Source organism: Maylandia zebra, linkage group LG13 (genome assembly GCF_041146795.1).
Source record: "Maylandia zebra isolate NMK-2024a linkage group LG13, Mzebra_GT3a, whole genome shotgun sequence".
Lineage (NCBI taxonomy): Eukaryota > Metazoa > Chordata > Actinopteri > Cichliformes > Cichlidae > Maylandia > Maylandia zebra.
Window position 1 is genome coordinate 1,162,258 of NC_135179.1, and position 25,917 is coordinate 1,188,174.

Consider the following 25,917-nt stretch of genomic DNA (forward strand, 5'->3'; position numbering starts at 1 on the left):
TCAATATGTGAAGTTACAGCACAGCTTCTCCAAATGTGTGCTTCTTTTGCAGTCAGGCTGCTCTTAGAGCATCCACATAAGCTCAGGTAATAAAAGTACAATCAGGAAGTGTACTTTAACATTTGAGGTTTTCAATCGTTTCCTTGGTTTTATAATCGATGGTCTAATAAATGTAAAACAATCTACATTTATTTTACTCGAGTATTTCTTGCTACTTTTGGTTTCTGCTTATAGACTGTGGCAGGGGCGTGGTCTCTGGCCTGTGTTACAGTGAGCTCTCAGGCAGTGGTGAGGTGTGGCAGAGAGGGCAGGTGTGACTGCTCGAGGTGATCATCTTCTTCCTCTCTGTATGTTTAAATAGTGAAGGAGGGCAGCAAGCCAGAGACCACACCCCTGCCACATAGACTTATATTAATTTATGTTATTATTATCAACTGCTGGCATTTTCACGGTTTCTCTCCATTGTGGTGTAATCACACTGCTAGCTAAGAAAAGTAACTTAGATCCATTTGTAATCAGTAATTATAGAGCTATTTCTAATCTCTCATTGCTCCGCAAGACATCTGAAAAGTTGTTTATAAGTAACTGAATGAATACCTTTCACCTTTTTGATAAGTACCAATCAGATCCAGACACGGTACAGAAACGGCTCTTACCTGAAGATCAACAGTGATTCAGAGAGTTTGTTATTTCTATCTTGACACAGTTGATCAGTCTGCTTCACTGTCTGATGACATGCAAACAGCTTAAAATAAACAAATGAAGTTCAGTCAGGAGGCTCGTCTCATTTGTGACTCCTCGTCTTTTCTTCCTGCCTGTTTTCTAAAAAGCAGTTTCAATAGTCCATGCTGAAGGATTTCTCTATTCCATAAATGCATCAGGATGAAGGAGGAAGCTGTAGTAGGAGCTATAATGATGTAAGCACAGGTGTATTTGTTGCAGGAGTGTTTCTACCTTCAGTGTCTGGGAGAGGTGTGTCCACAGCTGGATGAACCATGAAGGGAGGAGAATCCTTCTCACCTTTTTGTCCACAATTTATAACATTAAAGTTGATCAAACTTTCTGGCCCTCACAAGATATAAAAATACAATGAGTACATCTGCACACTTGTATGCTTGTGTGTTGTTGATGATGACGATTACCGGCAATAGAAATGTGAGTAAGGTACCGAACTCAGGTTTGCTCCCGCTTTATTTTTCAATACGCATACGGTACTTGTATGCGCCCTATGATCCAGTACGCCTTATGTGTGTGTTAAATACAGTAATGGCACACATAACTGAGACTGCGCCTTTTAGTACAGTGCGTCTTATGGTCGTGAAAATACGGTACACATTTGATTTACAAGTACAAAATTTTCATGAGCATAATTTGAGCCCATAAACAATGGTGAAACATTCCCACAAACACACTTCTGAACCTTGTGGAAAGCCTTTGCTGAAGAGTTGTTAAAGGGTTAGTTGACATCATATTAAACCCTATGGATTAAGAATGGGATATAACTCAAGTTTATATGCATGTGAAGACAGAAAAGTGAATACTTTTGGGAATATAGTGTGTATTATAAATACCTTCTTTGCACATTATTATTTATCAGTTGAAACTATCTATATGACTTTAGTATTAGTCATATTAAAACTGTTATGAACTAGTTCATGTTCCAATAAACTAGTTTGAAACTTTGCGACCAGTTTTAACTTTTCTTGCAAATTAAAAAATAATAACTAACTATTCCAGCCCAGCAGGTGGCAGTATTGAACACTGAGGCTGATAACCAGGAAAAGAAATAAAACGAAGACTTTAGTGCGCATGTCCGGAGTTTTTATATTTGGGCGGGCGAATTAAGCGAGAAAGAAAAAGACAAACCAAAATAAGATGGATCTGATATCTGCGTTGCAGTTTCTTCGGTTAAACGATGTCCCAGAAGGTAAAACTCTTTTGTCTGTTATCGAAATGTGGTTTACTGAACACCCGGCGGTCTGTCAAACTTGGTTGTTAACGGAGCTGTTTCCTGGGTCATTGAGCCGAGAGATGTACCGTGAAGCGACATTAGTGTAGATTATCTGCCATTAAATAAAGCAGCTGAATATTCAGATTGTCGTCAAATCTTATAGTCAGCAGTTGTAATGAACTTAATATCTGTGGATTCATGGCAGACAGAAAACATCGGCTCGTCTGACATTTGACAGGCAAACGTATTAAAAGTAGCAGTAAATGAAAGTCAGTGATTTTGTGATATAAGAGATCATTTTTACAAAGCTCAGAGATTTAGTGGGTGTTTACACAGAGTGCTTAGTTTATGTAAAGTGTAGTTTGTTGTTGTTTTGGTTTATGAGCTGAGTGTAGACTTGTATGTAGTTAAACATGTAAATGATGTAATTTAAAATAAAAAAAACTCATCTACTCCTTTTCAAGCATAAACATTGTGTTGACAGAGATTTTCACAAAAACTTGATGTTTTTAAGTTTTTTTTCTCTTGTTATTTCAGTTCTATTTACATGTTTGAGATAATATTATTCTTTCTTTTTCTAGCCTGGGTGGACGCGGTGTGGGAAGTGGAGTTTACTGAAAGGAAACCACTGGATAAAACTATAGAAGAGGAACTTACAGCCAGGCGAGAGAAGTCTTTCACAGCCCTGTACCAGTGTTTACTGGCACATGCTGATCAATATCAGTCTGCAGGCAGTGATGGAGCTTCACAGGTAAGCAAATTAGTTTTTGTGGCTCTTTGAAGCGCTTGCAGTTGCTCAGTCTAAAGTCTTCCTGTAGTCTGTAGTGTCTGTTTCACCATCTGAAGGTAGCAGTCAGCTGACTGTCTCCTATCTTGCATTGCAGAGTGTCTGGGCAGTTCTGGGGGAGAGTGGCATATCAGTCAAGTCTGTGGTGGCTGTGCTGTCCTTCTTTGTCCTGGCAGGAAAGTCTAAAGTGGCCAGTGGCCACCAGAGGGTGAACAGCCTGTGTGCAGCCTCAGTGTACCTATTACTTCTGAGAACTCCAGGTAAGGAAAGTTGAAATGGAAGTAACTACAAGTCTCTCGGTTCTTGGAGCTAGGTGGAACTAACGTTGATGAGATGATTGTCACTGCTTATTGACTGTAAATTCTAACGTTGGTATAGATGTCTTAATTTTCAAGGAGTGTGTGTGTGTCTGTTTGTCTATCCTGTGACTTATTTCTAGGAAGCTATCTGGACACACTCAGGCCTGTGAGACTCGTTTAGACACTGAGCCATGGCTCTGTGCTACATGCACATGTATGGGCAGAAATCTGTGCCATCAGACACTGAATTTGAATAAGTTCAATTTGAATTTGAATTGCTCAGATTGAATCTGAATTGTAACTTGAATAAATGCTTTTGAAAACTGAATTTGAATTAGTCTAATTTGAAATTGAATTTATGGTTTGAAAATGAATTGATTTGCTTTGAAACTGCATTTTATCCTTTAAAAATTCAGCTCTCGAATAATTTCAGTTTCACTTCTCACCATTCAGTTTCAGTTCTACAATTCAATTTCAGTTCCAAAATTCAGTTTTTTGGAACTTACATCCGGTTCCGGTTCAAGCGCAGATTAATAGAACTACGTTTTACTAGCGGACCGAAAGTGTTACTGACGGGAATCTACAGCGTCTTGAGCTGAATTAAGACTTCAGAAGTCATTCGTCATGTCGAATGACCAGCGGATAAACTCTCAGGTTGGTAATAAATGTACTACATGTATAAGAACAAGCGTCATGTTAACAAATGATAGCCGTAAGGTAACTTTTATGCTTATTGTAGCTGCTAGCTAAAAACGCTAATTTAGCGTAGTTTGCCCTGAATTCAGCTTTGACAACAAATATGATCGACTGTTTCTAGTAGAATTCCAAAGTTGTCATCTTGGACCCTCTCAGAGTACCCCCTCTGTATGCTTGCAGAGACCCCTACAGTAGGGAAACATGCAAAACGGTGTCCAAACCTTTGTGTTTTAGCTTTATTTATGTCTTATGCTGGGCAGACACTGTGCGATTTTTTTCAGTCGCGCGATTCAGCTTCTGCTCAAACTGTACGATTGACTCGCAGGGTTAGAAGTTCGTAGGTCACGATGCAGGGTCTCACACTAATGCACTAATGAATTAGACTAACTATTCACTTTAGCTAAAGTTATTAAGTTAGCTAAAGAGTTGGGATGCTGTGTAAGACATAAATAAAGCTAAAACACAAAGGTTTGGACACCGTTTTGCATGTTTCCCTACTGTAGGGGTCTCTGCAAGCATACAGAGGGGGTACTCTGAGAGGGTCCAAGATGACAACTTTGGAATTCTACTAGAAACAGTCGATCATATTTGTTGTCAAATCTGAATTCAGGGCAAACTACGCTAAATTAGCGCTTTTAGCTAGCAGCTACAATAAGCATAAAAGTTACTGTACGGCTATCATTTGTTAACATGACGCTTGTTCTTATACATGTAGTACATTTATTACCAACCTGAGAGTTTATCCGCTGGTCATTCGACATGACGAATGACTTCTGAAGTCTTAATTCAGCTCAAGACGCTGTAGATTCCCGTCAGTAACACTTTCGGTCCGCTAGTAAAACGTAGTTCTATTAATCTGCGCTTGAACCGGAACCGGATGTAAGTTCCAAAAAACTGAATTTTGGAACTGAAATTGAATTGTAGAACTGAAACTGAATGGTGAGAAGTGAAACTGAAATTATTCGAGAGCTGAATTTTTAAAGGATAAAATGCAGTTTCAAAGCAAATCAATTCATTTTCAAACCATAAATTCAATTTCAAATTAGACTAATTCAAATTCAGCTTTCAAAAGCATTTATTCAAGTTACAATTCAGATTCAATCTGAGCAATTCAAATTCAAATTGAACTTATTCAAATTCAGTGTCTGATGGCACAGATTTCTGCCCATACACATGTTTCTGCATACCTGCCATTCAAAAACACTTTGTGTTGTTTATTTTTTATGTAATATTCAAAACTGAACTGTAAGTGTAAGTGGTTCAAAAATGACAAAAAGAAAATAAAATCCAGGAAGTGGAAGTTCTCTGAACACAACCTGTTGAACCTTGAAGCTGACGTGCTAAAGCAGCAGCAGATAACGATGGGTGTCGCTCTTGTTGACTAAGAATAAAAAACTGAGGCTACAATTCACACGAGCTTAGGAAAACTGGACAATAAAAGATGTTTGCTTGGGTAAGCGGTGTGAGTGTGTCTGGCTCTCTCTATTGTTGTTTCTAGGGAGCATTTCCAACAAGGTTTTTCATGAAGTTTTGTTGGACACATGTTTGGACCTGACCCGTCACTGCTGGCCTCAGGATTCTGAAAAGAAACGCAAAAAAGACCTGAAGAGTTCTCAGACGGAGGGAAAACGCTCCAGACCACAGAGGAAAGACAGTCCAGAGGTACACTCCCAAGGATCATTGCAATGTGATGGCTGAATAGTGACTTTGAGACACTCATTTCATAACTAGGTCCATCTAAGTGTTGAATTTCTTTTGTTCAGACTGTCCGATTGACTTAATGTGGGAGCTAATACAACACCGAGAAGGAATTTTCATTAATTATTCCTCATTTCATTTTCTTAAAACTTTCTGAAGAGAAAAACAAACCAATAAACGGTACTGATCTTTTTGTTGCTAAAGTTGTGTGAAGGTGAGTAAACGTATTCTCTGGTGGAACACATTTATGATCAGACCTATGTGTTATTATCAGATGGAAATGGAGGAGGAGGATGAGGAGGAAGAGGAAGTTCATCTTTCTGGAAAGGACCTGATGAGGATCAGAGATGCTGTAGCTCTCCTGGTTCAAAGCTTACTGAGACTTCTGCAAACATTTCCACTAAAAGACAGTCCTCAGACCATGATCCACTGTATGCAGGTACCACCTGGTTGTATCTGCACACCTGGTTCGTTTCACACTGTGGAACCTGCAGGTTTTCACAGCGAATCCTTTTCTTTGTCCAGATCTTCAGTAACCTGCTTTACTTTGAACCCACCACTGGCAAACCAGCTTTTGCTGCTGAACAGTGAGTTTTCTTGCTTATTTTGTCTTTTTTTTAATGTATCAGAACAAACTGTGATAGTTGTGTAATTTCTGCACAGAGACGTTACCAAACTAAGGAGCATTCCAGAGATGGCTTTCTACGGCCTACAGCTGCTTTGCTTGCCAAAACATGGAGACCAGAAAGAAGTAAGATCCCGTACACTACTTATAAACTATCTCAGTAGATGTCGTCATAACACTGTAGAAATATTGTTTTTATGGTGACACAGGCTGGCTGCATTCAAAGATTTGGACTAGCTTCCCCACTAGGTTGCTTCCCTGCCTCTTCAGTTCAGAGAATGGATCCTGACTGTTTGCACTTATGCGCCGAACATCAGTTAGCCTTCTTAAGTTTAGTGAGTGGGGTATTTGAGGGGGGGGCTTCAACGCTCACGTGAGCAGTGACCATGAGACCTGGGAGCAAGGCCTGGCTGATCTGAAGCAGAGTGGTGTTCGCACCTAAACGTATGGTGAGGGTGTGCTGGGAATGCTCAGACACAACTTTGGAAGCATTATGAATGAGGCTGGGGACGTGGACTCCAACTGAACCATGTTCTGCACCTCCATTGCTGAGGCAGCTGCGAGGTAGTTGGTGCTCGTCGTGGCGATAATCCCTGAATCAAAGTAGCTATCAAGCTGAAGGAGTCCTACTGGACATGGTTAGCCTGTGGGACTTTGGAGGCAGCTGATGAGTATGGGCAGGCCAAACAGCAAGCACCTTGGCTGGTGCTTGAAGCAGAAACTTGGGCGTGAGAGGCAGTCAGGCTATGGAACAAGACTTTCTGACTTCCTTGAAGCAATTCTGGCAAAGCGTCAGGAGACTCAGGAGTGGAAAGCAGTGTTTCACTCCACCGGACCAACTCTTTAGTCTCTCAAAGAGCCTAAATGTCTCTGACATATAGAAGCTGTGAAAACGTGAGATTTTCAAAAAATACTGATGATTTTTGCTGAACTATAGGACATACAGGCATAGAAAGAGGAGTTGCTTCATACAGCTCTCTGCATGCCCTTTCATATGATAAATTGTACTTGATATGGCTTGCAGAATATTTTTGTGACCTGGATGCTAACATTGAAGGTCATAGTCAAATGCAATCCAACCCCAAGTCCTGGGATATCGACATGAAGTTTAAAATGTCGGGTAATATGAAGTTTTTATTTGTTTTCACTTTTCGTGTGACCTTGACCCAAAATTAAATCAGCTCGAGCTATTACTAAATTTGAATGTGATTTCTTAAAACCTGTGGAGAGGAAGTTGATCATGTCTTCAGTGCAGTTGGTGGATAATGCGGTCTTCCTCCTGTTCCAGTGGGATCCAAAGGGGCAAACAGTATGTAATGGAATGAACACCACCCGATGAAGCCAACAGAACAAACAAGCTGTGACACGATTCGGAGAAAAATTCAACTGAGAAAATGTTAAAATGCTCTCACAGACTGCTGCAAAATAACCCATGTGCTATGTTCCCACCAGAGTCTTCAAACGTATCATGTCTTCTTTAATGGAGTTTATCTGTTGTGCCATCCAGTCCTTGAGGAGGGTGTTCCACCAGCTCCTCTACGTGATTTTGATGATGAAAAAGGGCAACACTGGGAAGCCGTCCCTCCTCGTACCGAGCCAGACCGTCCTCGCTACTCGTGACCAGGCCATCCAGTTTGTCTGGTAAATAGTTTTGTTTTAATATTGATCTGATACTTTTTACTTGTCTACATCTCATCGTGGTGGATGTTGGAAAGAAAAGGTTTAAACCTGTGATCTGTTTCAGTTTTTGAATTGATTTTGATGATGACTATAGTTTTGTTAATGAAGGCTTGTCTTTAAAGGAGCCCCTTTTCCATCTATGGGAGCCTCTCTCATCTTATCGCAGACAGGTTAGGCTTCAGTCCCCCACCCTGAGAGACGGGGTCAGGTCACCAGTCTATCTCAGAGATACAGATTCACGTCTGTGGCTGGTTTAGAGTTGCCCGTTAACTGAACCACAGTCTTTGGAAAGTGTCCAGAGAGAATTTAGTTCAATTCTAGTTTATTTTTGTTGTAAGGTAAAGAGCTTAAATGGACTGATTCTTATACAGCGCTTTTCTACTCTCCCCGAGTACTCAAAGCGCTCTATACAACATGCCACATTCACCCATTCATACAAACACAGAAGAGGGGCCTGAAAACTGAAGGCTCTGCCTCCCATTCTACTTTTAAATACTCTAGGAACAACAAGTAGGCCTGCAGAGCGAGAGCGAAGTGCTCTAATAGGGTGATATGGTACTACAAGGTCATTAAGATAAGATGGGGCCTGATTATTTAAGACCTTGTATGTGAGGAGCAGGATTTTGAATTCTGGATTTAACAGGAAGCCAAAACAGGAGAAATCTGCTCTCTTTCTAGTCCCTGTCAGGACTCTTGCTGCAGCATTTTGGATCAGCTGAAGGCTTTTCAGCGAGTTTTAGGACTTCCTAAATCCATTTTTAGCATCTACATGGATGTTAAAATCACCCACAATAATAATTTTATCTGAGCTCAGAACTAAATCAGATAAAAAGTCTGAGAGATCAGAGCGAAACTCTGTGTAAGGCCCAGGTGGACGATAGATGATAACAAGACTGGTTTCGCAGCTGGGGTGGACGAGGCGAAGCATCAGGCTTTCAAATGAATTCAAGCTGTCTGTGTATATAATTGATTGTCAGGTGTTGATTCGTTAAACTAACATGATCATCCTGCTGTAAGCAGGTTTCTGTGAGGCAGAGTACATTTGTTGATCAATTCGTGTATTAACAGGGACTTCAAACAGGAAATAGACACACGCAATGTTTAATAACCTACGTTTCACTCTTGAGGGTTTTGGTGCTGTTGATGATCCTATGTTGTCCTTTTTTGCTGGGTGGTTGTTTTCTGATGCTTTGGGAGCAGACACGGTGCAGGGGGACGGTGTTCTGGAGAGATGTGTTAAGGTGTTTCACAGCTGTGGTTCATTTCCCCCCAGTTTCAAACAAACTCGAGGGTGGTTTGTTTTTGGTGTGAATGTGATGCAACCCTGATCTGAACGAGCGGGTATGAGTTAGAAGTTTGTGCTAAAAACTGTCCCGTAGCCACGTATGCTTTGGTTCTCAGTGCGTGAAGGTGTTATAGACATGCAAAGTCTGTAGGGGCTAGCAACTAGCTGTGACATAACACGATTTATCAGAAACGAGTCCACAGCACCTTGTATTTATTTTGTTTCTCACGCCTCAGACACATGAGGCTAATGGGCGGACTGAACTGATTCACACCAGAGTGAACAAACCACAGCTGTGGAAGCCTCTTAAGACTGCAGCTGGAATAACAAGGAAGCAGACTGGCTGGTTTGAAGCTGCTTGTCAGTCAGTTGTCTCATTACTTTTGAGCCTCCTTAAGTGGCGACTGTATAACTTAAACAATTAAGTTACTTTTGTTAAATTAAAGGTGAAAGTCTGCACTTCAGTCACTACTTAATTTAATGATTTTTAAAGGTGTCATTATCCACACACGCCATCAGACTGTTTAACTCCTCCCTGGAGGGGAGAGGGAGGGGAAACAGGAGGACAAAGGAGGGGGGAACAACTAAGCTGTAGTGCCTCTTCACCTCACTGTGCAATACCTTTTGTGATATATATATATATATATATATAAATATAAAAATATTCTGTAACTTCTGTCGGTGCTGTGCTTTTTTGGAAATCGAATTTCCCAGAGGAACCCACCCGAGGGATTAATAAAGTTCTATCTAATCTATCCTAATAATAATAATAATGGATTGCATTTATATAGCGCTTTTCAAGGCACCCAAAGCGCTTCACTTCCACTTTTCCTTCACTCTCACATTCACACACTGGTGCAGGCAGCCACAGTTGTAGCCACAGCTGCCCAAGGACACAACGACCAGGACAGAGCGAGCAGGGGATCGAACCGGTGACCTTCCGGTTACAGATGAGCTTCCTAACTCCCTGAACCACGGTCGCCCCAAAAACATTTAGACCTGTTCATATCTGACCATTGGTAGAAATACTGATTGTTCACATTGTTAGAGGCATCAGTTTCAGTATGTGCACACACACAGAGCATCCTAGTCTCTCCTCTACTTTCTGCAGCTTTAAGGACCGGCGCTAATGTGTCACTTGAAGATGTCTGGGATCGTGACTGTTCAGGGATGTTTCTGAACCTTGGAGAGCAGATGTGTGAAAGATTTCTATATTTATATTTGCAGTCATCTTGTGGATGAGCTGAAGCAGCTGGCACTGCCTTTCCTGCAAATCCTCCTCCAGCACATCTGCTTCCAGGTGAATTCTCCAGCAAACACTCGGCATAAATTCACTTTCTGCAAACGTTCAGAAACTTTCTGCAGCTTAAAATGTACAATGTGACAACAACAAAGTTGCATTGTTATCATTCATGTTTGTGTTGTGCTGATACACAGATGGTTGAAAAGAATGAGTATCGAAGCCATGGAGCTCAGGCTGTGGGTATGCTGACGTCTCAGATGGCAAGTGAAGACTATGCTTGCTTCATTAAGTGGCTGTGTAACTTCTCCAGAAGCTCAAAGGTAAGGTTTTACTTTAACTGTCTGAGAAATGCTTTCACTTCCTGACACTGGCGTAGCCGCTGCAGGTTTCTGTCTCATCAATGATCTTCAGCTTAAGTCAAACAGCTGCTCAAATGATTTCAGTGTCACAGACAAATGTTTAGTGTCTCCATAAATTTCTGCGACTTTGCTGAAGTTGAAGCACACGTTCAAAGATCAGGATAAAACTCAGAGAGCCTGTTTTTTAAGCCACTTTAAAAAGAGTGTGTCCACCCTCCTGTGTGATACTCTGTTTCGGAGCATGTTGGAACTTAGCTAAATGTCAGTGAGCTTCATCACCTTCTGTCAGTGGTACTGACTGCGATGGCCTCTACAGATGGTGCACCGGCTGTTCTCTGTGGATGTGGTGATGGTTTTGCTGGAGCAGCCAGAGAGAAGACCGGAGGAGTGTCGAGATCCGGACCTTGTTTGTTTCCTGATGCACAGCTCCCTTATCCAGAACCTGCTCTTTGCTCGACGGATGGATGAATCTCCCACTGTCCAGGGCCATGCTCTGAACTGCCTGGCTCAGTGCCTGGAGCTGCCTTCTCTCAATGCCACCAGAGCCATCCACAACCTCTTCTCTGCCAGTGAGACACCCTCACACACAGGAGTACAGTAAAGACACAGGCCTTCAAACGAAATCATTAAAGTTGTTGTGTTTCCTCTCTGCTCGGTTAAGCTGGAACCCAGACGGTGCTGGAAGGTGAAATCACAGAAGGTAAAGTTTGTTTTTGTTATATTTCCTGTAGTCAGGTTAAAAAACAAAAGCCACAGTCTGGCTCTCTGTGAATCTCACAGGTATTATATATCCTGGGAAAAGGCGGAAACTTTGTCACAGGACCACAAAACATGAAGAAAGTGACCTTCAGTGTCACGCTCTGACCCCACTTTGACAGAGATCCATTATGACAATTCCCATAGCTGATAGCTTATCTAAAGACTCTAATAATAGCAGTAGCAGGTGGCCTACGTACACACACCTGAGGAATGTAATGCCGGCAGTACAACAGTTTTAAAGTGTCATTTTGATATGGATCAGGCAGCCTGTACATTGAGGCCGTTTTCCAGCTAATTTCTAAGAGTGTCATAATGACTCGGTGTATACAGCCATGGCTAGGAGACAGTATAAGCTTTTATCAGTTCTAAACTTCAGTTTGAATTCAGCCTGAGATCAGTAAACACTGAAACAACATGCAGAAGCAGTGCGTGCAAACCTACGTTTCCGTTCACCCTGAGGTCAGAACATGAGCAGAAACCACGTGAGCTACATCTTAGAGGTCATAGTTCATCCATCTCTTTCCACTTATCCAATTCAGGGTTTCTTCACACTGTGAGCTGTGAGAGATGGGCATAGCTGACTACTTATATATACGATATTATTAGTGTGTTTCAAAGTGTAAGGAGCTGCCAGAAACAACACGTAAGCTCTTAACCCGGGTGCAAGGAGCGATTTTGAGAATGTATCACATTAATGCAGAGAAGTTGGTTCCTGCCAGAAGGACCTGTTTTCTCATTAAAGCATCAGGCTGTTGCAGTGGTCCAGTCAAAGTCCAGCCCTAAAGCCGACTGGACCTGAAGAGAGCTGTGACTGCAGGGCTTATTTCTCTCGTTCTGTAAAGAAAACAAAGGTTTCCGCATAAATATCTCCGACCTGCACGCAGCCTGGAGCTAGCACAACAGGAAAGTGCAAAAATAAAGGATGTTACTGCATCTCAGGTGGTGTTCGCCTGAGCCCTGGTAAAGACGACACTATTTTTTGTTTCACTGACATAACTCTTACTGTGTTGACTATGACTGTACTTAATGGTGTTGTTGATATGACTGTTTCAGGGACTCTCAGTACCCAGCACACTCTGAAAACCTACCGCACTCTTCCATTCAGGACTGTGGAGCTGAGCAGCACTGACAGCGCTGCTTGTTATGGTGAGAGCTTCCATCAGTCTATCCTTTTTCTATTATTGAATAGCTTTAATATCTTATCGTGTACGTGACGGTGCGAGCGGCGGGGTATACCCTGGACAAGGTTGCCAGGTTGTCACAAGGCTAACACACATTTAAATCACTTTTGTCACGTGTTTGTTTTCATTCATGTGTTTTTCATGGTCTGGACCCTGGAGGTCAGTGAATCACATAGTTTCTGTATTTGATGCAGCAAAAGAGAATTTGGCCCTCCTCCTGCGGCGTGTGAAGGATTCAAAGACTAATGTGAGGAAAGCAGCATTGCAGGTACCTGGAGCTGAACTTAACCAGCAGCAGCCACGATTTAGATTGAAGTCATTTCTTGTGGGGGGGCGGGTTGAATATCTGCATGTTCCCAGGCTGACTTGTGTGCTCTTCCTGCACAGGCCCTGCTGGGTCTCCTGAAACATGACGTGATCCCCATGAGTTGGGAGACTCTTCAGACTTTGTCAGAGCGCTGCAGAGACCCATCTGTGTCTGTGAAAAAGAAGGCCCTGCAGTGTGTGGGGGACCTGCTCAGTGTGAGTGGAGCCACATGCTGATGGGACGGTCACTGAAGTGACCGTGGGTGAGATCTAACCCTAACGTCTCTCTGCCAGGTTAAACCAGAGTGCAGTGTGGTGCAAAAGGCGTGGCTGCAGGGGGTGGTGCCAGCTGTGGCGGACTCTGAGACCTCGGTGCAAGACAAGGCCCTGGAGGCGCTGGACCAGGTGCTGCTCAGTCAGGTCAAACCGTACTCTGCTGGCTGCCACCTGGATGCCAGTCAGAGGCTGATGTGGGAGCTGCTGGGCCTACTGTGTCACCAGTGCCAGAAGCTCAGGTGAAGCCAGCCCAGCGTTTGTCTCGTACGAAACAACATGTTTAATGTTAAATACTGAATGTGTTTGTACCCGGTCTCCAGTCGTTACTTTAGCAAGGCCTTCACCATCTGGTCCAAACAGAAGAAGTTCACCCCGTTATTTGTCTCCAACCTGATCTCACATACTGAGGCTGATCATGCTGCCGGAGCCTGGCTGCTGCTCTCCAAGGTTGTTTCTTCATCCTCCAGACTGCCTCATGGCAAGATTCTGGACGCCTGGGACAAGATGGTCAGGTGGGCAAGTCCAAATCAGTCTGCCACGTTTATGTGAATTAAAATGAGCCCTTTATAATCTGGCCTGTAATTTGGTGGAAAATGGTGAAATCTGCAAACCTTTCTTTGTTTTTGTTTTGTTCTCGCTCCACCTTCTGGATGCAAACTCAGTTCCACCATTTAATAAAAAACCTGCAGCCCTGCTGTGTATTGTGGGCTTTTTTGGAAACAAAACAAAGAAGGTGAAGAGCAACACTGTACACGGGGGTAGACTGATGCATGATAGGCTTTGTGCGCATACAAACAAATGTATCCCGTTGTAAGGAGGGGGTGACGTGTGACGCAGAAGGAACACTCACCTTTCCCCTCTCTGGGAGATGTGATGTTATTGTGGTTGGTTTAAGGTTTGGACAGCAAAGAGTTGATGTTTTGGAGAGTGGCTGTGGCCACTGTCAGCAGACGCGGGAAACACAGGAATCTGTGCTGCGTTTACATCTTCTTGTGTAACACAAAACTCTTTCACCACCATCACTCGCTCAATCTTTGCCTCCCTGTCAGCAACCAGACACCATGTGCTGCCATATCATTTCTGACATGGTGGATTTTTCTCTGACATGTTTTTGTCTTGGTTTTTTCTTGTACTTGAAGTAAACTACTTCTTAGGAGATCTTTTTTTAACTGTTTCTTCCTGCACCAAATCCGATGACAGTATGTATCATAAGACATGGTGTAAATTATTTATCTGAGGTTTGGCCTATCAGCACAATAAAAATAATAATACTTTTGCACTTCTGACACAAGTTGAAACAGAGGCTAGACTCTGCAGAGGGTTAACAAATCCCCAAACACACCCTGTAAAATGGTCGAGGGTGACACCAAGTGTAAATGGTCATAAATCACTTCTCACTAACAACAAGTCAGTCTCTTAATGTTAATGTTTTTAGCGATCACTGCTTTGCTATTTGCAGATAAATGTATTAATGATTTGATTGTCTCCTCTTAGATCAAAGGATGTAAACGCAACAACATGCTGTCACATCCTGTGTGTGATGGGAGACATTGCCGTGCATTTAAATGAAGACACAAAGGAAAGGGTCGTCGGTAGGTTGAGTAAGGGGACAGATGGCGGGGGATTACTGAGAGAAATGATGTGACTCAGTCTCTCTCACCGTCTCTCTGCAGCTGATCTGATGTCTTGGTTGAAGACTTTCACTTTGCCTTTGGAGGTGATCAGCTCTGCTGTTCAGACTCTTTATCAGTTTGGCTGCAGTGAAGACATCAAGCAGACTCAGGTTAGAGACATCTATACTTCAGAGGCTGACGTACTTTATGACAGCATTGAAATCTTGTTTTCAGTAACAGAAACAGTTGTTGGTCTCCATCCTGTTTGGATGAGGATCAAACACAAGAACAGTTAACCTTGTAAGTTGCAGCAGGAAGCAGGCAGTGCCAAACTCCTGCTCAAAGTTTGAATCCGATATGACTGACGCCCACTGTGAGTGTGTCTTGTGTTTTTGTCAGGCTTTCCTGAACCAGCGCTGTGGGGAGTTGGTGTCTGCCTGCGAGTCATATTTGGCCAGCATAATCCTAACTGACAATGGAGCTCAGAACCTCGACGAGGAGCTGATGGTGAGAATAAACTCTTAGCAGACTTGTCCTCGTTACTCCAGAAATGTCCTTATGATTGTGGCAGAAAGGTAAACTTTCACTTTGAACTTATGTTCAGTGGTGTTGACACATACTCTGCAACCCTCAGTATCTTGTGCTGTTCTCTCTGGAATGACAGCTAGACAAGAACAATTGATCTCTTAACACTTATTTACAAAGCAGCAGCCTAGTGATAGAAACCCAAGCCTCGCTCTCCTCAGCCAGCCTCTTCTAGCTCGCCTCGGGGAATAGCTAGGTCAGCTGCAAAAGATGATCTCTGGGCTGGCCCCTGGGTTTACCCCGGGGCCGCCTCCTGCCCAGAACAGCTCACCCAGAAGTCGCCCAGGAGGATCCTAATCAGATACCTTAACCACTTGACCTGGCTGCTTTCAATGCGAAGGCGTTGTACACTCTGAGCCTCTCTTGGATGGCTGAACTTCTCACCCTATCTCTAAGGGAGCAGTCACCCTTCAGACAAAGCTCATTTCTGACACTTGTACCCACAATCCTGTTCTTTCAGTCACTACCCACAGCTCGTGGCCATAGGTGAGGGTAGGGATGTAGATCGACCGGTAAACTAACAGCTCTGCTTTTATGCTCAGCTGTCTCTTTCCCATGACAGACAGAACGCCTGCATCACTGCAGCTGCTGAGCCCCTCATCCCTCAGTGGAACAAGATCCGAGATACATGAACTCCTCTACATGGGGTAGCAACTTGTCCCTGACCCAGAGTGGGCACTCCATCCTCGGAGGTGCTCATTTTAGCATCCACCACTTGATACTCAGCCGTGAACGGCTCAAGTGCGAGCTGGAGGTCCCCACCTGGTGGGGTGGACCACATCATTCACAAAAAGCAGACATGAGGGAGAAACCTTCCACCACTTGGCTGCACACAGATACTCTGTCAAGTAAAAGTTATGAAAGGAACGGTGACAAAGGGCAGCTCTGGAGTCCACCACCCACTGGAAGAGTCGAACTTATTGCCCGTAATGCAGACCAAGCTCTCCCTCTGTACAGGAGCTGATCCACAGCAGCAGGGTGCATACCTGTCCAGGGAAGCTGAGGAGCGGGATTCCCCTGTAGTTGGAGCACATCCTCTGGTCCTCTTTCTCAAAGATGAGAACCACCACCCCGTCTGGCAGACTGGGTTCTCACTCATGGATACCCACTGCAGCCCACCACCTCTCACACTCGCCAACTCCAAACTGGGACAGAGTCCAGCCCCTCTCTGAGGCTGGCTCCAGAGCCCGAGCCGTGGGTTAAGATGAGACCAGGTAGATATAGCTGGTATCGCTCAACCTCTCCCATGAGGAAGGAGCCGATGTTCCATGACCGAATTGGCAGCCTAGCCAGGGATCCTGCGCCCTTGGCTGCCGCCTAACACACATTGCACCCTATTAGATCACTGCATAGTTCTATAGCTATTAAAACTCTGCAAGGAATGAAGCCTTTGGGTTTTGGGGTGAACTTTTCAAGGCAGGAATTGTTCAGTAATCCTCACGCTTAAGAAAACGTGAGATGAAGAACTGCGAGGCATGAAACAGATCCAGCCTGTTCTTTAATGTTTGTGGTGTGATGACAGTTTTATCAAAACTTCATTCAGGAAGAACAAAAATCCGATGATGAAAACGCCACGGTGCACGTCTGAAAACCAACATGTGATCAGCCGTGCAGCGCTTGTGGCTCTGATGGACGGGGAACGTTTTCTCTTTCAGGTGAAACATCTCCACACTCTGGGTGTGGCATCACTTCAGTGTCCTGCCAAAGTTAACAAGAGGACAGTGCTGCTAGTGGAATCTGTGCTCACAACACATTCTGAGAAACTGGCAGGTAGGAAAGACTGATGCTAAAATGCATACTGTGTGTGAGTGAACGTCTCCAGAGACAACAGCACAGCTGCTGGTGTCAGGTGACATTTTGAATGTGCCGCAGTTGGAAATCAAGTGAGGTTTCAGACTCTGCAAGGTCAGGAGCTGTCACATCTTCTTCAAAGTACCACGAAGTCTTGTACTGTCCAGGGCACGGCCAGGTTAGAAGGCTCTGCTAACCTGTTTGTCTTATTCCATCTTTGACAGAGTGCCAGACTGAGCTGCCAGCTTCACTGCCTCTTTCCCAGTTCAAAGCAAACTGGCTGCCTACCAGAGTAAGAGCCCATGGAGTCATCACTTTAGGTGAGGCGTGTGCGTCCTCCAAGTTTAGCTCTGACTCTTCACTCCGAGCCATGAGCCTAAGTGTTTGTTTGTGACTGTGCTTCAGGTAAATTGGCCCTGCAGAGTGAAGAACTGGCCCAAAAGTACCTGCCCGTGTTTGCCAGGGAGTTGGAGGTTGGCACAGAGGTTTCAGTACGCAGCAACGTGGTTGTGATAATGTGTGATCTGTGCGTGCGATATACCAACATGGTGGATCACTACATTCCCAACATCTCTGCTTGTCTGCGAGACAAAGACGCTGTCATCAGAGAGCAGACTCTCATCATGCTGACCAACCTGCTGCAGGTGAGTTGCTGTCTTTAATGTCACCATACTTCTGTAAGCAGTGCTCTTTTGAGACGTTCATAGCAATGGTCAGATGATGCCCGTTTCAGGATTATGTAATGGAAAATGAAGCAAATTACAGATGTGACGTTACTTTGACATGTTAAACATGGATGGACTTCAGCGCCACCTCTTTTTGGTTTTCTCATGACTACGTTTTAGGAAGAATTTGTGAAATGGAAGGGCTCCCTCTTCTTTGACTTCATGGTGGCTCTCGTTGACCCGGTCCCTGCCATCGTCAGGTAATTCATACTGTGCGTACACGGACAGGACGTGAAAGTGGGGTATGCAACCGCAAATCCATTCATTTTTGAATCCCCGACTGGCATTCACGGCAGATTACGCACTCAGCAAACACGTTAATAGGAAGTCCAGTTGATTCGTGCGTAGGAGCAGGTTTCAGGCTGTGGCTTGTGTGTCTGAAGCACGAGGAGCGTTTGTTTTCCTCACTATAGTCCGTATTTGAATGTTGGTGTCCGTAAAGCTGCTTTCACAAGACCGAGGCTGGTATGTTTTACCTCCTTTTAGTCTCACTGAATACTGCCTGCTCCACCTGCTGCTGAAGAAGAACCCAGAAATGTTCAGCCAGCACTTCATTGAGTGCATCTTCCATTTCAACTCCTACACAAAACACAAGTCCTACAACAAATTCTCCCAAAGCGAGAGGTATGACCCCGCTCAGCTTGATTTCTCCTTGCTGTTTCCTCACGTCACGACATGTTTGTTGAGTTTATTCCTTTTCTTTGAACATCCACGCAGAGAACGCGTTCACTTCTCCCTAAAAGGAGAACAGTACCGTGAGAAACGCTTTCGAATCTACTGCTTCCTGTTGGAGCACTTTACAGACGCTCAGCGCTTCAACATCACCAACAAGATCAACCAGACCATTTTAGGTAAACTTAAAAGTAAAGTTTTAGGTTTTTCTTTTCAGAGTTGGGCCTGTTGTTAAAGCACTATTAACCAGAACCTTTGTCTTTTTATATTCTTACCTCCTCCTACGTCAGCGTGCTTTGCTGATGAAGAGCTGCCCCTGGATGCAGATGGCGCTAACATTTTGTCAGAGACTTTCAACATCTTGAGCCTTAAAGAGTTTAAGCTGCAGACCATATGTAGTTCAGCAGGCGCTGCTGCAGGGGAGGAAGCAGAGGAGGAGAACATGGCCACCATGGCCAAAGCTGTTCTGCAGGCTGCACAGAAGAAAGTGGTGTCACAGGTGACGAGTTCTCTACATTTAAAATGCATTTGGTTCCTTTGTTCCTCTTCCTACTCATCTCAGCTTACTGAGGCAGTTGGTTTGCCTCCTTCATCCTGGTTCTGCTCAACAAGTCTTCCTGTCACCAGCTGTTTAGTCACAGGAGACCACGTGATCATTTATAGTAACAACGACACAAACAGCTGTTAGATAACACATGTTATGTGACCTATACAACTGTAGGACACTAAACTAGGCTTTCCATAAAATGACACACACTTCGAGCGATGCCTAGCACCGCCCATTACCAGTGTGTTACTCAATTTTGTAACCTGGTGTTCTCAGCAGAGCCAGTTTGAATTCATCCACACAGGAGCTCTGTATCTGAAAGTATCGGAGCTCAAAGATTCCCAGGTTACAGGATGCCAGCGAGCCGACAGCAGCTACTTCCTGCATGGCAGCAGCGTTTCTTCTAGAGAAGACTGCAGCGAGTCTGCCGTGGCTCAAAGCACCAGTGTTAATGCTCGTGAGCTTGTGGTGATGGCATATGTCCTGCATGCAATAACCAATGCAGTGACTATAAAGTGGTTTTGGTAAATGGACTGATTGTTATAGAGCGCTTTTCTACTCTGTACTCAACATGCCACATTCACACAAACACTGTTGTTTGCCACTTCAAATGGTCGGCTAGGCCTGGACTGTAAGGACATCCCCACCTGTGGTGTGGATGCTGTAACCACAAGCAGTAGCTCCCCTAAGCAGCGTTTAGAAAAACTGGTGGTGTTTTGTGCGTCTACCAGAGGTTGGAGGTCATTTACATCTAGAATGATGCTGACTGTTTAGTTTATTTGGCTCAGTCAGAAGTCCCTGTGAGGACACGTACTCTGCTGAGGAGGAATCATCTGTTTCAACAGCACAAAGCCAAACATCGAGTAGTTAAACCTTAAGTTTAGATTCAAACACATGAAGCTTGTTTGTTTTGCCAGCACAGCCTGAACAGCTTTCTTCTGATTTCTGTCAGTAGTCTACAGAAATGGTGCTCTTGGCTACAACAAAGAACAACTCTAACCTTCCTGTTGCGTTGCGGGGCAAACTGACCTCTGAACTATTTAAAATATTTGTATTTGAAGATGAAGGCTGTCGCGAAGTTGATTCTGAATCTGATGACTCTGATTATGAACCAAATGAGCAAAATGCTGTTTATATCCATCTGAGCGGTGAAGTATAGAGGTCTTCATCCTCAGAGATGCATCAGGCTAAACTGTCTGCACCAAGTATAATGAAGACGCTCGAAATGTAACTTTTAACGTTTTTATATTTCAGCAGATGAAATATTTGAGATTGATTGAAGGTAATCTGCACTTTTGATCCGCAGGTTAGGAAGAAGGCCTTCATAGAGAACACTGTTCCTCTCATCATTAGCCTGAAGAACCTGCTGGAGCAGAAGCGCTCTCCTGTTCTCAGAGATCTCGTGGGCTACCTGCAGGTAAGTCCAGCATGCATGATCATATTCACTGATGATCTGCATGAACTATGGAAAATCCACAGCTTTACAGCACTGTTAGCTGCAAAGCATCAGCAGAACAGTTTGTGCTTCTGTTTCTACTCTCTTAAGAGAGAAAATATTGTAGTGAAGGGAACCGCATTAACCTCTGTGTGTCTGACATCAGGTGACTATGCAGGACTACCGTAATGAGGTGAAGGAGATTCTTTCTGGAGACGAGCAGCTGGCAGCTGAAATGGAGTTTGCTCTGAAAATAGCAGAAAAGGAGAGAGCGACAGTGGAACAGCTGGACAACGACAGCCTGGCAGGAGATGGCAAAAAGGCCCAGGTAAGAGCACAGTGCAAACCACTATGAACCCACTGATTTCACTGTCAAAAGACTTTCTGTGCATACAAATGTGCTAAACTGCAGGTAACGTCCTCTCGCTCGCTTCCAAAACCTGCAGCTGTGCTCCAATCGTCTGACAGGCTCAGATCACGCTGCCTGTGTGGGGTTTACAGACGTCTGAGCGCGCTTGTTTTTAATAAATTAAGGGGACATTTCCTCTTCTAAATAAGCAGAAACAGACAGTCTGTGAAGATGAATATAGAGTTTAAGTAATCTGCTGCTACATGCTGGACGTTCTTCTGGGGAAAAGGAGTCGGTGCTGAGCTGCAGACAGGGGGAGCCCGTGGTTGTACGCCACTGTGGATCATCCTCTGTAGACTGAATGTATGCCTGCTAATCTCTGCATACTGAGTATGAATATAATCCAGGTAGTGTGGATTTGATGTTGATCTGTTGACCAATCTCCAATAACAGCAGGCTAACGTTCATGTTTGCTGGAGCAGCAAGTGACTCCAGAAAGGTCTCACTAAGAACAGGACACGAGGATTGTGTTACAATGAAACACAGTCCTCACACTTTTGTACAAGTTCCTTGAAATATTTTCTCTAAACGAACGTTCTTCTTATCATCTGATGGTCTGAGCTATTTATTTATTATATGAATGATCGTTGTTCCTCCTCAGGGTTCAGCCCAGCGCTCTCCTGTCAGATCCACGGCCCTGCTGCCGTGTACCTTTGCCACACCGCAGCCACCTCGTCCAAACCTCCAGACTGCTAGACTGGCACTCACTGACCGGTAGGCTTCCAGCAGTATGAGGCACTTACACTCTACTGTAGAGTCTGATTCATATCTGAGATCGCTGTTTGGGCTCCTTCATATGACCAGTAATCACCGGCAGACCGAGCCTTTGGTTCACATTTAGTCTTAGACACAGAAAAGACGAAGTGCTGGAAATGACCCGGCCACATCTACGAGTTCATATTTGTGAGCAGATGTAAACTTTAGCTGGTTTAATTCAGTACAGTGTGAAGCTACGGCTTAACTTACTGAAATTCCTGTGTGTGTCTGTCAGTGTGCGTGGACCCAGGAGGCAGGACGATGTCCAGTCTAAATCAATCGCTCTGGAAGGAACAGGTACTGTTCAGTTCACTGCTTTGAACAAATGTCATTTATCCTGAATGTCTGCCAAGTGGAGAGGAACTCAAGGAAAGCAACACATGTCAAGGAAACATGTGAAGAAACTTTCATCAGTGCTTGAAGCTTGCAAACATCAGAACTGTACATTCTTCTATTATAACAGTAAATGAAGGGCAGTTTTCATCGTTTTCACTGATCTCACCGTGAAGTGTGACTCTATTGAAACAAGGCAGCAGCAGCATTTCAATCCAAGAGTTCAGGTGCAGTAATTGTCAAATGTATGCACAAAAGTAGCCCATGTAGTCTTTTCATCTTTGAAGTTCACTGCTCGACACATTAGTTTAGCCTCAGGGTGGTGAAACAGTAAAACAGTATTGTTCTGTAACAGAGGTTACTGTCAGGGACGACGCGGATGGACAAATATGTTACGGGACTGAGTCCAGTCATAACCATAAATGTCCTTTCATAATGAGGCCAGCGATGCATAAACAGCATGTAAAACATGTTTGTAGCACTTTATCCTCTGTGTTGTTGTAACCTCAGTGAGCAGGTCTTACTGTCTGATTCTTGTTTGCACGCAGTGTTAGATCCTCACTCTGCATTCCCACAAGTTTTGTGTGTGAGATCCATTGTGACGGTGTTTTCATTTGACTTTTTTAGTGATGGCTAAAGGAGCTGCCAGCGACAGAGCCATCAGCACACCAAAGGGTAAGAGAGAAGTTCCAGGTTGCCTCTGGCAGCTAAAACAGACGCAGGTCCCAAAATGAAGGTTGGAGAGTACAAAAAATGGAAAGTGAGATATTTGGGTATTTAAAATCCCTCTAAACACAGAAGGTAAAGAGCTGAACTTTGTGTTGACAGTAGGAAGCACACCTGCTGTTCTTCACAGACAGAAGAGTAATTCTCCTTCACCAAGCAGGAAATCTGTGGAACGGCTGCAGCGACGTTTGGCTTTATGATTTTGTTGCGCAGGACCAAACTAATGACAACTTCTCCAAAAGGAAAACGCATTACAGATTTAAATGGCAAAATTAGCTTAAGTATACTCTTGCTGTTTTAAAAGAACAATAATGGATGCAAGTTATGATTCATAAGAACTGTCCACAGCAATGGGAGGCGGAGCCTGACGGGTAGCACTGCTGGCACCCTGGTTAGTTTGTAACCTCAGTTTACTGACTAACGATTCAAAGCTGAGAGATCTTTGCTGGTTTTGCTTTTATTTATTCTGCTGCTGTTCTATAGAAATGTCACATTCAATGTGCATCATCGTGCAGAGTATCATTAATGTGTCTGCAGCTATGGGCAGGGGTGGACACAAATATTGCGGGATTGGACCAGAGCGGGCAGTAATGATCAGAACACTTTAAAAAGTCTGCACTCGGGTCCATGCATGCACATGTAAAGTGTTGGTATGGTTGGGTGAATGAGACATGCTGTACAAAGAAAAGCATAAGCATGTATCAGACCTCTCACCAATAAATATATGATGTGCAGTCGTTAGCTTTGTATCTGCTGTGAGCTCAGTGAGGACCTGAAGCAGAGTGGCTCCACTCTCCAAACTCTGCACCGTACTTTACTACATTATGGTACCATACTCTGTTGGTTATAATCTCACTGATGATGTAATCCACAAACCCTCGACTGACCCATCTCTGTTTGTCCACTAGGTGTCAAAATCAACTTGACCTTTGATGAAGGACTCAGCGCAATCCTCAGTGAGCAGGGAACAAGTAGGTTTCTGACCAGGCGCTGACGGTGCCAACGTTCGCTCTGCTTTTTGTGTAGTGAATGAAAACTATCTTCAGCTTGTTTATAACAATCACTGTTTTGTGTGTGTCGGCAGGTGAAGAGGGCAGCGTGCTTCATGTGCGATCGAGTGAAGCCCAGTGAGTGCACTTCTCTTTCCTTGGTGTTAGTTTAACTCAGTGCTGGTTCTGCATTAACTGGTTTAGTGCCTGAGCACTACACTTAATGACCATGACAAACACATACACAATCCAGCATCACACTGGGACAGCGACAGCAGTGAAGACAGGAGCGAGGCAGTAACAAAGTTACTAGTTATTACTGTGGAAACGACCACACCTGATTACTAAGAACAGAGTTACAGAAACATGGCAGCAAACTCCAGAAGACCTGAGTCACACATTGTTGGGTTTGTTTGCTCTGTGGTGTTTGTAGGCCTGCTAGCTTTGTCACATTGTTGTGCTGCTATTACACTACAGCGATCTATGCACGGGACGTGTGAACTGTTTAAACGCAGCTCTGTTGTTTGTTCAGGGCTCCTGGACCGAGGCAGTGGAATGTGCAGTCTCCTCTGCGTCTGAGGAAGAGACTGTAGTGGATGCGTCACTCAGTTTGTGTGTGTGTGGGTTGTCTTTATCTACAACAATATCCTTTCTTCTCACTTTGAGGTTTTTTCACTCTTTGTTTAGCTGCTTTTGCACTGATGTATTGATGTACAATATGAAATAAAAGTTCAACATATGGTGTTTCACTGAGAGGCTTCTATCATTCATTTCTATTGTCTTTGATGAAATGGAACAGCATAGCCCTTTATTGTCATTGGCATGTATAAGTGTGGGTGCTCCACCGCAGCTGTGCGGGAATAAAATATACATAGTAAGACCGCAGGAATAAATAACAGACATACAAAAGGATAGACAACGTGCCACAGGGACAAACGACATCGTTTCCAAACAGAAGGTCGAACTTCGGTCGTCTTACTGACCGACAGCGTTTCAGATTTAATCATACGTTAAGGGCTGCTGCTCAAGAGGCGGAGCCTCTCAGCCATCATCAGTTCGATGCCAGCATTACAGTAAAAGTTCATCCTGCTTATGACCATCGGCTGATATCTCTCAAGTTATGAAGTCATAAAAAGAGATGTACATGCATAAGTATATAGTGCAACATATGATGCACTATATACATCAAACCACAGGAACATCACTGGGGTTATAAGAGGCAGAAAAGCTATTTATTCGGTTTAACCTCTCAAGGACAGAAACGTAATGAAAATGCTGTGTGAGGCCTTGTAGTCACAGCTTTCCCACTTTTTAAATCCTGGACTGGCAGCTTGGTGGTGTGGTGGTAGCACTGTTGCCTCACAGCACCAAGGACCAGCGTTCAAAGACATGACCTTTGCTCTTTACATGAATTGGAAGGATTTCCACGGTAATGAATGCATTTCTATTAGCATTCAGAACTTTTGTTGGACTGATGTAATTTGCATAGGTTGGCTCGACTACATTAAGTAAAATGATTCATCATTAATGAAGTTGGTCCAACTCAAGTACATTGTTGGAATAACAGAACTGAATAATGCTAAACTAAAGCAATAATAATAATAATACATTTTATTTATAGGCACCTTTAAGACCCTCAAGGTCACCTTACAATAGCAGCAATACAATTTAGACATGAGGTCAATCAGAAAAAAACAAGCATGAAAGTATAAAAGCTGAGCAAGGTAAAAATGGACTGAGACAGAATCAGGTGTGTGCGATTCTGAATAGATGATTTTGAGACGTGATTTAAAAGTGGTGAGAGAGTTTGTGGTCCGGAGGTCTGGTGGAAGTGCAAAGTCTCGGGGCAGAACAACTGAAGCACCTTAATCATGTGGAAATCCTTTCCATTATTTTTTATTTGACAAACAGGTGTGAAAAGAAAGAGTGAAAAAAAGTGTAACTGAGTCAAAAAGGCATGATGTTGGAATCATGCAGTCATGATATTCATATGAGAGCTGAGCGCACTATTCCATCTGTCTAGCAAAGGATTTCACATTGGTTATTACAAAAAGGTAACATATGGTCTATTTGTATTTGGTATAAGGTACTAATCAATGTAAAAAAAATAAATAGATAAACAACATTATGATTAAAAATATTAAAATGAAAAAAATGGGTTGGACATATCTCCTTAATCTCACACGAAATA

The 25,917-nt window shown here is 43.6% G+C and overlaps 1 protein-coding gene across 1 annotated transcript; it reads left to right on the forward strand.

Moving 5' to 3' along the window:
• The first annotated feature begins 1,811 nt into the window (after nucleotides 1–1,811).
• Nucleotides 1,812–24,479, forward strand: ncapd3 (non-SMC condensin II complex, subunit D3). The gene is made up of 35 exons (XM_004573811.3): nucleotides 1,812–1,927; nucleotides 2,533–2,702; nucleotides 2,836–2,998; nucleotides 5,232–5,395; nucleotides 5,706–5,870; nucleotides 5,957–6,018; nucleotides 6,095–6,182; nucleotides 7,564–7,697; nucleotides 10,249–10,321; nucleotides 10,459–10,584; nucleotides 10,940–11,192; nucleotides 11,285–11,323; nucleotides 12,436–12,528; nucleotides 12,758–12,831; nucleotides 12,951–13,085; nucleotides 13,164–13,384; nucleotides 13,466–13,657; nucleotides 14,640–14,737; nucleotides 14,819–14,928; nucleotides 15,158–15,265; nucleotides 16,999–17,113; nucleotides 17,359–17,454; nucleotides 17,540–17,778; nucleotides 17,980–18,059; nucleotides 18,346–18,483; nucleotides 18,577–18,710; nucleotides 18,822–19,030; nucleotides 20,385–20,495; nucleotides 20,680–20,841; nucleotides 21,524–21,636; nucleotides 21,914–21,975; nucleotides 22,639–22,686; nucleotides 23,646–23,708; nucleotides 23,822–23,864; nucleotides 24,259–24,479. The coding sequence occupies exons 1-35, from the start codon at nucleotides 1,876–1,878 to the stop codon at nucleotides 24,317–24,319; spliced, it is 4,194 nt and encodes a 1,397-aa protein (XP_004573868.2). The 5' UTR covers nucleotides 1,812–1,875; the 3' UTR covers nucleotides 24,320–24,479.
• Nucleotides 24,480–25,917: the final 1,438 nt, after the last annotated feature.

Coding starts and splice junctions, on each gene's coding strand:
- ncapd3 (XM_004573811.3), top strand. CDS start 1,876: ATGGATCTGATATCTGCGTTGCAGTTTCTTCGGTTAAACGATGTCCCA. Junction 12,529..12,757: donor TGACAGCGCTGCTTGTTATG/GTGAGAGCTTCC, acceptor TATTTGATGCAG/CAAAAGAGAATTTGGCCCTC. Junction 23,709..23,821: donor CCTCAGTGAGCAGGGAACAA/GTAGGTTTCTGA, acceptor GTGTGTCGGCAG/GTGAAGAGGGCAGCGTGCTT.